Genomic DNA, 13,184 nt, shown 5'->3' with positions numbered 1-13,184 from the left:
GAGCCATCCACTCAGGCCTCATTTTTGCTTGAGACATCGTCTCACTATGATGTCCAAGGCTGACCACTGAGTTCATTATCCTCCTGCCTCAGCCTCAATAGTAGCTGTGATTACAGGAGTATTCTGCCTGAAAACAAGAGCATTTTATTGATTTTTTTTTTTTTTTTTTTTTTTTGAGAAAGAATCTCATTCGGTAGCTCATTCTGGCTTGGGATTTGGTATGTAGTCCAAGCTGGTCTCTTAAAAATCCTCATGCCTCAGTCTCCCAAGTGCTGTATTACAGATGTGAGTCATCATAAGCCAGCAAAAATTTTAAAGAGCATATTTAAATGAATGAGCCCAGGCTGACCTCAAAATTGCTATGTAGTCAAGGATGATCTTCAGTTTGCTAAGTGTTGGGAGACAGACATGTGCTAGCATTGTCGGTTTATGAGATGCTGGGCATCAGACCTGGGGCTTTATGCAAGCTAGGAAGGTACCTACCCCTGGCCCCACCCTGTGCATGTGTCAACTCTAGACTTGAATTAATAATTTATAATGAAAGACACAGACAATTTTAAAGATATATGTATATAAAAAATATAAAATTTTGCTGGCTGATTTTATGTAAACTTGACATAAGCTAGAGTCACTAGAAAAGAGGGAGCCTCAATTGAGACAATGTTTTTATGAGATTGGGCTGTAGGAAAGCCTGTAGGGCATTTTTTAAATTAGTGATTGATATGGGAGGACCCAAGCCATTTTGGGTGGTGCCAACCCTGGGCAGGTGGTCCTGGGTTCTATAAGAAAGTCTAATGCTGGTGAGTTCAGTAACACTACAGTTTCACTAAGGTGTATGTAAAGTTTCCAGGAATATGTAAGTACTCAATTAAATCTAGTCATCTAGGTCCTTACTGAACTTTTAAGAATCATTAAGTTTGACAAATACTACTGAGGTAGGTCATGAGAACATGCACTTGAGATAATGAGGGTCATTTCTCAAACAGTGTGGACTCTTAGATGATCCCACCTTTCAGCTGAACTGAAAACATCTCGAGAAACAGATGATGATCTCGCGTGTCCAACACTGCCAGTATGAGATCGTCTTCCTTTTGCTGATGGCGTGTCTAGAGGGATCTCTCCCAAACCCTGTAAGGAAACAGAGTCAATGGGAAACATAGTTCAACTAGCAGTGCAGTAACGAACACAATGGCTTTTCAAAGCAGCCTGATAAACACATTATGTGTTTTATGGAGCCTGGAGAGACGGCTCAGGGGTAAAAGCACTGGCCTTATACCAGAGTTCAATTACTCAGACACACCTAAAAGTGGAATCGAATAGGGTGAATCAATGCTACAAGGTTGTTCTCTGACCTCCACAAGCTCACAATGACCTGCTCTCACACACACACTATAAAAAAATTAAAACACTTTATTGTACTGGAAATGACTCACATATATAACAACTTCATTTCAGTCAGTTGTTTGCATGGCTATAAGAGTCAGTATTAATGGACAGAAAAATTGCTCGAAAATGCCTGTTACTGTGTATCTTTGTAATATCCCTTTATAAATGACCATGTCATTAAAAAAAAAAGACATGAAGTTACAATATAAAAATTGTACATTATATTAAACACAGTAAAAAGTAAATGTATTTTTCACATTTTACTACTATCCTCATTTTATAAAAATAAAAATTCTAGTTATAGAAATGAAGTGCTGTGCTGAATATAATGCAATTACAATGCAGAATTATAATACAAGTCTTATAACTGTAAGAGTTCAAATAACATCTTACCATATTTAATGCTTTCTTCAAACAATGCCCTACCATCATGTAATCTTTTCTTCAAGATTTATTTTAAAAATTATTATGTGTTTTACCTGCCTATAAGCCTGTGCACCACACGTGTGCCTGGTACCTGGAGTTCAGAAGAAGATACTGGATCCCCTGGAACTCAAGTTACAGACAGTTGTAAGCCTCCATTTGGGTGCTGGGAATTGAACCTGGGTCCTCTGCAAGAGAACCTGTGGTCTTAACCACTGAGCCATCTCTTCAGCCTCATAATTTTTTTAAAGATTTATTTATTTATTATGTATACAGCATGTATGACTGCAGGCCAGAAGAGGGCACCAGATCTTGTTACAGATGGTTGTGAGCCACCATGTGGTTGCTGAGAATTGAACTCAGGACCTCTGGAAGAGCAGCCAGTGCTCTTAACCTCTGAGCCATCTCTCCAGCCCCCAGCCTAATAATTTAAAACTTAATAAGCAATAAACATTTACTCTTTAGGCCCAATAGTATATACATCTAGTTAGAATTGCAGGCTAGCCCTATTTCAAAATGGGTAACACAGAAATAATCTTAAAAAAAAAAAAAAATTGTTTCTATCCTTTACATTTTTGGAAAAACACACTTTGTAGTTATTTGTATTTATTTCTTTATTACTTTCTTTATTTCTGTATTTGGAGGGTGGACTCGTTTTTTTGGAGACTGGGTACTATGTTGCTGAGGCTAGACCCATAGTCAATACGTAGCTGAGGATAACCTGAATTCCTTTGATTCCCCTGCTTCTACTTTTCAAGTGCTGTGAGTGCTGGGCTTATAAGCTTTGCTTTTTAAGTTGTTTTATACAACAAACTTAATTTACATACCTTTTGCCGTAAATTCTTAACAGATTCTTTAATATATGGCAAATCTTTCGATGGGATATACTTTTCAAGCATTTTTTCAAAGTTAGGATGACCCATCATGAGGAAAAGCATCTTTCGACCATAATACCTATGAATTTGAGAGAAATGCATTAGTACTTTTTCATCTATTAACAAACTCAGTTTCTGTGCTTGATGCAGTTTTTCCCAATGGGTGGGGCTGGGACATAGAGACTGCTAATCCCTTAGGTAGGAAATCACTGAAATTCATATACACTGACTGTCCTTGAGAGAATAGCATCCCCCTGTTCTCTGTCTGCCTCCTTTTAAAGTCACTGCAGCTTAAATCTTTCAGCCACGAGATAGAAAGTACAAACATACAGCTATTTTTGTTTGTTTGTTTATATGCGCTACGGTCCATATTCAAACTTGCATTCTGTAGAATCAAGAGCTAAGGGAAGTGCATCATTTCTGTCTTGGGCTCCTCAAGCTCAACCTTGCAGCTCCCCACCAGCGAACGTCTGACCTTGGTTAAAACCTTCCCTCCATCTGTCTTTCTGACTGACTTTCTCCTTTTTCAGCCCAAACTTACCTGGATGCCAATCTTCAAAATTCTATTCTGCTGTTTACAGTATGAATTTTAAAAATGAACCCAATGTCAGATGACACAATTAAGGTTGATATGCTACTGAAATGGTGGGGTGGTCTTCAAGCTAGAATTATGTTACATAAAACTAAACATAATCCTTTTAGGGTAAAGGAGCCAAATGTCAATCTAGTAGAAGAACGGCAGGCACCATAGAGATGCACAGAGATCTTAGTAGCACAGTAGAACTCTTAAGGGAGGATTGGCCTGAGATAGTTACAGTTACACTTGTGCAGACAAGTTTCAACACGGGAGGCTAGAAGACTCAACAGACAAGGCCTGTGAGAGCAGGATGTAGGATGATCTCAGGACAGGCTGTCAAGCAGACCTCTTCAGATGCAATGGAGACTGCAGAAAAGGACGAGACAGCAGAGAACCAACAGGAACTTGCCCACAAACAGAATCAGACCTACAACTACTCAGCTAAGTAAACCTATTCAGCTGTCACTTCAAGAACAACTCAACTTTTTAGCCTAGACTATTAAGACAAACAGGCCTGCCATAAGGCTCAGGAATACGGGAAAGGCTGAAACAAACAGCCAACCTCAAAACCCAAGCAACAGTGAAACCCCCAGATTAACTGTGACCATTCTGCATTCTTGGAACTATAAATAATGACAACGTGAACTAGAAGAGAGCCTTAGTGCAGGCTGGGTGCACAGCTCTGTGGTACAGCACTTTCCTAGAGTGTGTTAGGTGCTAGATTCGACCCCAGCACGAAAGGAAGAAGACAAAAAAGGGTGGGGCTAGTAACACATAAAGACACACGCCACATAACCAAAGAATCCTTTGTTTCTCCCTCTAACTAGTCACTGGTTTAATCCTCTTCAATCTATTCATTTTACATACCAACCAGATTCCCCTGTCCTCCTCACCTCCTGCCCCCCAGCCTTTCCCCACAACCCACCCCCCATTCCCACCTCCTCCAAGGCAAGGTCTCCCATGGGGAGTCAGCAGAGCCTGGTACATTCAGTTGATGGAGGTCCAAGCCTCTCCTCCCTGCACCAAGGCTGTGCAAAGTGTCTCACCATAGGCACTAGGCTCATGCACTAGGGACAGGACCTGACGCCCCCCCCTGCCTGGGGGCCCCCTAAACAGTTCGAGTTAAACAGGGACAGAGTGGGAGAGCAAGGAAAGAGATACCATGATAAATGAAGACATTATGGAAATAGGAAGAAACAGAGTGCTAGGGAAATTCCCAGGAATCCACAAGGATGACCCCACCTTAGACTACTGGAAATAGTCGAGAGGGTGCCTGAACTGGCCTACTCTGGTGATCAGATGGCTGAATACCCTAACTGTCATCATAGAGCCCTCATCCAGTGACTGACAGAAGCAGATGCAGAGATCCACGGCCGGGTGCAGGACAAGAGCTCCAGGAGTCCAATCGATGAGAGAGAGAAGGGATTCAATGAGCAGGGGACATCAAGACCATGATGGGAAAAAGTACAGAGATGACTAGCCAAACTAGTGGAAACCCATGAACTATGGACCAATAGCTGAGGAGCCCCCATGGTACTGGACTAGGCCCTCTGGATAAAGGAGACAGTTGTTTTGCTTGATCCTCTTCAATTCTTGTTTGGTTTGGTTTGGTTTGTTTGAGGCAGGGTCTTACTGAGCAGGCCAGGCTAACTCAAGCTTGAGATCATACAGCCTACTGTAGCTTCCTGAGTTTTAGGATTATAGGTATGTACTACTATGCCTGACTCTCCTCAATGTTTCTAAATGTTTTTATTTGTTTGTTTTATTGCCTCAAGACAGGGTTTCTCTCTGTAGCCCCAGATGTCCTGAAACTCACACTGTAGAACAGGCTGGCCTCAATTCAAAGATCCACCTGCCTCTGCCTCCTGAGTGCTCAGATTAAAGGTGCGTACCATCACTCCCAAAAACTATATATTTCTCACAGAAAATTTTAGATTTTTTTTTCAAGACACTACTGGTTACCATGTCCAATCTTCCTAAATTTACAAAAACTGAAAACAAATACTAAATAACCTACTGAAGGCCAATAGTGACAGAGGGAGGAACTTAATCTAGGCTTCTGACTAAATAAAAATTTTCTGCCTCCACCATAGGTATCATGCTATAAATATTATCTTGTCTTCTTTTGTTAAATGTTAGTAACCTTCCTAAACTGGTTCAAGTAACAGTACCAGAAATTCATGAAATACTCTAAGTATAAACACATTATTTTCTGTTGATAATATGTTGTAAGCATATTCTTGCATTTTACATGCATACCTATTTCCTTGATTTTTATCTAATTGCTTTAAAAATGTAATTTCCCCCTAAATGTATTACCTGACTTTGGCTCACAATGAAGCTGCCACTTTTCTGCCCATTACAGTCTTGTGTCACTTGGGAACTTACTACTAAGGGTTATGAAGTTGTATATGCCATCTGTATAGTTTTAGAATCCCCCTTGTGCTTGCTCAGCATTATTTACAAATTGGCAAGTAAGGCTATCCTCTGTATCAAGCTGAGCTTCATATTTCTCTTTGGAAAAATGTTCATTGTTTTAAAAAATCTCATTTTCTCCTTGTAAGGCCTTGTTTCTAAAACTTAGGGGCCAGCAAGATGAATCAGTGGGTAAAGGCAGGTGCATACTATGGCACGTGTATGCCATGGCACACACATGGGCCACACACACAAAATGAATAAATGTAAATTTTTAATTAAAACAAAAAAAAAAAAGACTTGGGAAATATTACCAATTATTCACCTGGTTTCTTGTGAACTATCTTGAGCAAACTTAGCAGCAGCAGGCAATAAGCGTTCAGCCATATCCTTTGTTCCAGATAAAATACGCTCTGGCTCCATGAATTCTATTACATCTGCTAAGTGCTGGGCTGTACACCTTCTTACTGCAATGTGCAAATGGCTGCAAAGAAAACATGACCAAATAAATCGAAGCTGAGGCATCAACTATTTCCAACAGTCGTAAAGGTTAACAAACTTCTTAAAAATTTAACAATTTCTCCTTTTGAGGAGGAGGTTCCAAGGGCAGATGGTGGGTATGAAGGAACGTGGAAATGAATGGATAGACATGCATGATGTGAAAGACACAAATAATATAAAGGATAAATTAAAAGGAGGAAAAAAATTAACTTCTCATCAATCATCCTGGGAGGCTGATATGACAAATGATTCACCTGAGTTCTCTCTCCCCAAGAAGATACATAAAAATGTCAATTCTTTTTTATTGATTTGCTTTATAGCCTATATTGTGATCAATTTTAGAGAAGGTTCTATGGGCTTCTGCAAAGAATATGTATTCCATACCTGTGAGATGGAATAGTCTGTAGATAGCTATGAAATCCAATTGGTCTGTGTTGCTATTATTATTTTTAGTGTGTGTGTGTATGTGTATGGGAGCAAGAGAGAATAGACATGCATGTTGAGTGTGGCAGCACCCATGTCCAAGTGCTTATGTGGAGGTAGGAGACAACATTCAGGGGTTGATTCTTTTCTTCAACCATGGGATCCAGCTAAGAATTCAAGTGCCCGGCGTGGCAGCAGGCACCTTTACCTGAAGAGCTATCTCATTGTATGCTGAAGTTTCTTTGTTGAGTTTTTAGATTGGCTGACCTATCAAAAGACTTCTGTAGGACAATAAAGTCACACACTGTACTGAATCAAGACCTTTCTGGTCTTTCCTTGCCTTTTAGTGTTTCTTTTCTGAAGTTAGGAGTCTCAACGTAAGTGCATTTGCTATTATACCTTTTGATAAACTGTTTCCTTTACTAATATTATTAATTATTATCTCTTATGATTAGTTTTGGTTTGAACTCTATCAGGTTTTAAAACAGCTACACTAGCTTGATTCTGGCTCCCATGTGCTTAAAATGTTGACATCCATGTTTGCCTCTCAGTATCTTTCCCAGTGGGATGTACTTCCTATAAACAGATGAATTTGGTTTTTAATCTAGTCAGCTGGTCTGCATCTTTTATTTCTATTTATTTACTTTGCAGCAGGTTTTCACTATATAGCTCTAATTAGCCAGGACCTTGCTAGGGAGACCAGGTTGATTTCTAACTCAGACATCTGCCTGCTTCTGCCATCCAAGTGCAGGGTTAAACGTGTCTCGCCACCCCTCTTTTCTTTTGTTTATTCAAGACAGGGTTTCTCTGTGTGGTTTTGGAGGCTATCCTGGAACTCGCTCTGTGGACCAGGCTGGCCTCAAACTCACAGAAACCCATCTGCCTCTTCCTCTCAAGTGCTGGGATTAAAGGTGTGCACTACCACCACCTGGGTTACTTCTTCCCTTTTTTTTTTGAGACAGGATTTCTCTGTGTAGCTTTGGAGCCTGGCCTGGAATTCTCTCTAGACCAAGCTAGCCTCAAACTCACAGAGATCTATCTGACTTTCTTCCTCTTTAGTGAACAGTATTCCTTGAAGTGTTTCCGTCAGTGCTACTTTGGTTACCATGAATTGCCATAGTTTGAGCAATTTGTTGAAATGTCCTCATTTGTCCACCAGATTTAAAAGACAGCTTCGCTATATAAACAACTGTAGTTGTCAGTTACTTCTGTGCCTTAAAATATCATTCCATGCTTTCTGGACTTTGATTATTGCTGATAAGAGATTTGATGTTATTCTGACATGTCTGTCTTTGTAGGTAAGCTGGTGTTTTCCCCTTATAGGCTTATTTTTGTTGTTGTTTAAATCATTTATTTAGGTGTGTATGTGTATCTGAGCATGTATGTGGCTATATATGCTGTGTGCAGTGTGGAGGTCAGAAGACAACTGTGGGAATAGTTTGAATCTTGCACAGTGTAGGTCCTGAGGATCAAAGACAGGTCATCAGGCATGGTGGCCAGAGACTTTGCCAGCTGAGCCCTCTTGCCAGCCCCTTCCTCATAGCTTTTAATATTGTTCCTCTGCATTGTATTTTGGACAATGCTTTTATTAGCATTTATTAATTATATATAATAATGGGGTTCATTACAGCTTTTTAAATTTTGACTATGATCCATCACAGAGAAGTTTTCCTTGGTAATGTCTATTTGAAGCTGTAAATGCCTTTGTGTTTAGAGTTCCATTTCCCGTACCAGGCTTCTAGCCTGCTGTCTTACCTTAAATTCCCAATGTACCCAGAAGTGAAAAACATGACTGACAATAGTTAAACTTTATTTAGTTCCAGATTTTGAACATATGTGGTATTATTAGAAAAACAATATTATGGTTCTTTTCATGCTTAACATATAGTTTTTATCATAGAGAAATAATTTGCTTTTATCCTTACTATGCACAGAAGCACAATTTAATTTCTAGCTTAAGGGTATTTCAAGATTCTTTTGAACATTACCTTTGTCCTCCATTGATAAGAGAAATGACTGCCCGTGCAGGAGTTACATTATTAACCATAGCTCTCAATGCCTTGTCAACATCTTCCCTTATGAAGGTATTCGATTCTCCAGCCTTATGCAACAAAGCTCTCACTGCAGTATCTAGTTCTTGATCCATGCTCTTTTTCAGGTAAGTGAAAAGGTCACTTAAACACACCACAGCAGCACGGGACACTCCAGACCGTAAATTTTTCACCTAAAAAACAATTTTGAAACATGAACTTTCCCCCCACATGCTGTTAGAAACACAGCAACATCACGCTGGAATGAGTTTTAACATGAAAGTAACATATCTGATTACATGAACTTGCTCTGCAGACCAGGCTGGCCTTAAAGTCACAGAGATCAGCCTGCCATTGCCTCCCCAAGTGCTATGATTAAAGGAGTGTGCCACCACCCCTGGCCATGATTATGTTGTTATTATATATTCCCCAAATCAACATCAAATAACTTTTCAAATATGACAAGTTAAGAATGTTCTACTTTATATACAAGTACACTCAAATCATGTAATACAGAGTTGTCTAAACAGTTTGAAAATCAAGTAAGTATGTATGACAGATAATTCCTAATTAAACAACCCTCAACTTATCTAAAAACATTACCTCTTGAACTACTGCAAAGTTTGTTTCATGCAGCTTTGTGTTCAACAAGTCAGCGTGAAAAGCAGCTAAGCATCGGATAAAATTCAGTCCTTCCATCTTCTTCTCCCTATGGACAGACAAATGACAAAATCATCTTTGAAATGGGATTTAATTAGAACAGAATCTCAAATGTCTTTTTTTTTCCCAATGAGGAAACTATTTTCTTCCTTAATAGTTAGTAATCTCCAAAATCCATGTAAAAGAACTTTTTTTTTTTTTTCTTCCCCAAGACAGTTTCCCTGTGTAGCCCAGGCTGGCCTGGAACTTGCTCTGTAGCCCAGGCTGGCCTCACAGAGATCCTCCTGTTTCTCCCTCCTGAGTGCTGGGATTAAAGGTGTGTGCCACCAGTGCCACCATAAAGAACTGTTAATAGCAAGAACCACCCTAAGAGTCATGCCAGCCCAACGGTGTTGGTGCATGCCTTTAATCACATCACTTGGGAGGCAGAGGCAGATGGATGGATCTCAGTGAGTTCAAGGCCAGCCTGATCTACAAAGTGAATTCTAGGACAGCCAGGAATGTTACACAGAGAAACTCTGTCTCATAAAACAAATAAAAAAACAGACAAAGAATACACACACACACACACACACACACACACACACACACGCAAAAGTCATGCCAAAGTCATGCCAAGTTATTATTTTAGTAAAAGTACCATCTTCTTTCTAGAAAGTAGGAGACAACAGACGGAAGTTAAGAAAAGCAGTTAGGGGTGAAAAGGAGGAAGAAAACAACTACTTGTTAGCTCCTCAGTAAGGAAAGAACTCAAAAGCAGTGAGAACTACCAGTTATTTCTATGGCTTCAATTTATCTCATTATCGGGATGAAAGGGTCAGAGGAAGTGAGTGGATACTAACAAAAGAGGTTGGGACTCAGCTGGTATTTGGGCGTAATGTCAGATTTGATGGTTTTCACCTTGTAGGTATAAAGAATGTGCAGCACTGCTGGGTAAAGCAAGCTCAGATCTCACCAGGAAACCTCTGTGGGATCTGACAACTATGCATAGTATTAAGAAGGGTGTTAACCTACCAGTCCTCATCAGCTAAAAGCCGTAAGGCTTCTGTTAGGGCTATTTCTGGTTTGGAAAATGGTCGTAATTCCAATGAATCCATTATCTCTGGACTATGAGTGACAGAAGACATTCTTTCTTTATATTGTGGAATGACTCCAGGAGATGCTTCACCTAAAACAAAACATTAAGGCAAGAAAGGACCTTTACACAAAGGATACAAATGCATCCAATTATAGGTGTTATATGAATATTTTCTCATATAACATTAGTTTATTGTTAAAGCAAATAAACAAAACTTTGCAATAACTCCAAATCACATCTATTTAAAACTGTTTATTTGCTAGGCAGTAGTGGCTTATACCTTTAATCCCAGCACTCAGGAGGCAGCTGCAGGCGGATCCCTGAATCTGAGGCCAGCCTGGGCTACAGGGTAAGTTCCATGACAGCCAGGACTGTTACACACAGAAGCCCTGTCTTGAAAAACCAAACCAAACCAACCAAAACAAAACAAAAACAAAAACAAAAACCCTGTATCTTTTATATTAATTTTTCATATAAAATAATGGTCATATAAAATGCTACAATATACTAACTGGAATATATGGGTAAGTAAGACTGATGATTCCAATAATAAAGACTGATACAGAACAACTGAGTTGTATCATTAGCAACATATGGAGGATGTACATCCAAATTATTAATAAATTCATGAGCCAAAACCAGATCTAGGGTTTTTATTGTTGTTTTGGGTTTTGTTTGTTAGAACCTATCCCAACATCAGTCATGCTTTATCCATTATTTACTCTAAGCAGTGGAGCTCATTAAAGCCCTTCGCAGAATGGGGGCCTCTGATGTCCCACATTCGCTTCAAGGACCCTGATGCCACCACACTGTAGTAGTGACTGTGAGCAGCTTTCTCCAGAGGGTCTACTCCAACTTCTGTCCCCTCCCAGCACAGATGCCATCTCCTGTTGGAGGTGACATTTTGGTCTTGGGATCTTCTCCTAGAAATCTGTCACTCTGATGGAAGTATACTAAGAGCATAAAAGCTGCTTGACTGGGGAGGAGGCAGCTTAAAAAAAGTACAGTTTTGAGAACAAAAGGAAGTCAATCCATCTAATTTCTAAAAAACATAGATACTTGTTTTACTATATAGCTTTTACTTTAAAAATGAAGGTACATGACATTTATAGAGAGAATTATATCAAGAGATAACAGTATTTGTACTTATTCTTTGACAATTTCACACATGTATATAACAACACAATTTTTCTACCCTCTCTTCTCCTCCTCCCCACATTCTATTCACATAGGGTTAACGACCTACAATCCTAAAGCGATGTGTAGCAGTATGAATGGTGCTTCTTCCATAATCTGGTTTTTACTAGACATTTTCCATAGATAAAGCACTGTCCAAGACAGTGGGGAAGCATCATCTTTCAGCATGCACAATATAAGACTATTATTAAAATATATGTCTAAGGATTAGAAAGGAAAAGACCATAGAAAATGGGCTTTTGCAAATGAGTAAAAATCCATTGGTTCTCTTTCATGGAATAATTTTAAAAAAGAAATTATTAGGTACTAGAAAATGATCATCATAAAAGATTATTAACCATAATATTAGTAAGGAAATGTTGAAATCACAAATATAAGAACTTTCATTTGATGCTGTACACCAAATATACAAATGCTTCAAAAATTAAAAAACCAAAAGCAACAATATATTAGATACTTGATTGAGTTCTTTACTATAGACCTTGAAGAATGTTTTACAAATTCTTTTTTTCTTTAGATTTAGGTAATCTACTGTATGCAGTACATGTAAGTTAAGTGTGGGTGTTTGTAGAAGCCAAAAGAGGGTGTCGGAGCCCCTGGAACTGGAGTTACAGGTGGCTGAGAGCCACTCAATGTGGGTGCTTTGAAATATTACAACCCTGAAAGAACAACTTTGTTGTTAGAAACTATTACTGCCAAAACGTTTGTAACTATAAGCAGAATTAAATATTTAAATTCTGATTGATCTAAATCCCCATTTTCTATGTATATTCATATGTTTAAGTAACACATGAATGACTTTAAGAAAGCAGTCATAGGTTTCAGAAATCTAATATAAAGGCTGCATGATAGACAAAATTAGTCAACATCAGTAGCGACAATGAGCACTCCTAAATTTACGATTCTTTATTGCTTGTATTTTTACTACTACTCTTAACACTGACTTAGGGGATTTTTCTGTCTTTTTAAATTTTATTTTATTTAATTTTATGTGTATGAGTATTTTGCCTATATCTGTGAACGTTCTGTGTGTGTGTGTGCGCCTGCTTGCAGAGGCCAGGAAAAACATCAGATTATTTGGAACTGGAGTCACAGACAGTTGTGAGCTGCTATGTGGATGCTAAGAATGAACCAGGTCACCTAGCTAGTGCTTTTAACCACTAAGCCATCTCTCCAAATCCTTCTCCCTGGCTTTTATAATATTAAAACATGGTGAAATTATATGAGAACACTAACAGGTTAAATTTCTCACAAATGCCTATATTTAATAGGTTGTAGGGCATGTTTAGGTAGCAAATTTACATACCAACACCTCCCATCTGATTAGCTCCATGTACATAGGATTTCTGCACTTTTTGCATACTCTAGACCTTTTTATTTTTACTTTAAGAAAATTTTGTGCAACATTAATTTTCTTCTATTTCTTGTTGATATGCACTTTGAACTCAATATAAATTTAAGAATGATAATATAGTCCACGAAGTTTAGTTTAACAAAACATTAAGAAATTACTTAATGTTTACTAAAACTCACAAAAATTTCAATTTAATCTTTTCTTTTTTTCCTAGTTTGTACTATACCCAAGAACTTTAAGGTGGTCTTGAAGACATCCCAGGAGA

General features: G+C 38.7%; 1 protein-coding gene across 2 annotated transcripts in view; it reads right to left on the bottom strand.

Moving 5' to 3' along the window:
* The window catches only part of Togaram1 (TOG array regulator of axonemal microtubules 1), a 62,419-nt gene that overhangs the window by 10,757 nt on the left and 38,478 nt on the right, over positions 1-13,184 (bottom strand). For both annotated transcript variants that reach the window (XM_036205747.1, XM_036205749.1), the window contains 6 exons: positions 10,305-10,458; positions 9,234-9,339; positions 8,589-8,824; positions 6,002-6,160; positions 2,637-2,763; positions 1,010-1,128 (listed from right to left, as the gene is read on the bottom strand). In XM_036205747.1, the coding sequence (XP_036061640.1) occupies positions 1,010-1,128; positions 2,637-2,763; positions 6,002-6,160; positions 8,589-8,824; positions 9,234-9,339; positions 10,305-10,458 (901 nt within the window). The remainder of the gene's footprint in view (positions 1-1,009; positions 1,129-2,636; positions 2,764-6,001; positions 6,161-8,588; positions 8,825-9,233; positions 9,340-10,304; positions 10,459-13,184) is intronic.

This window comes from Onychomys torridus, chromosome 14 (genome assembly GCF_903995425.1).
Source record: "Onychomys torridus chromosome 14, mOncTor1.1, whole genome shotgun sequence".
Classification (NCBI taxonomy): Eukaryota; Metazoa; Chordata; class Mammalia; order Rodentia; family Cricetidae; genus Onychomys; species Onychomys torridus.
The sequence above is the reverse complement of the archived record's forward strand: the minus strand, read 5'-3'. Positions and strand labels throughout refer to the sequence as shown.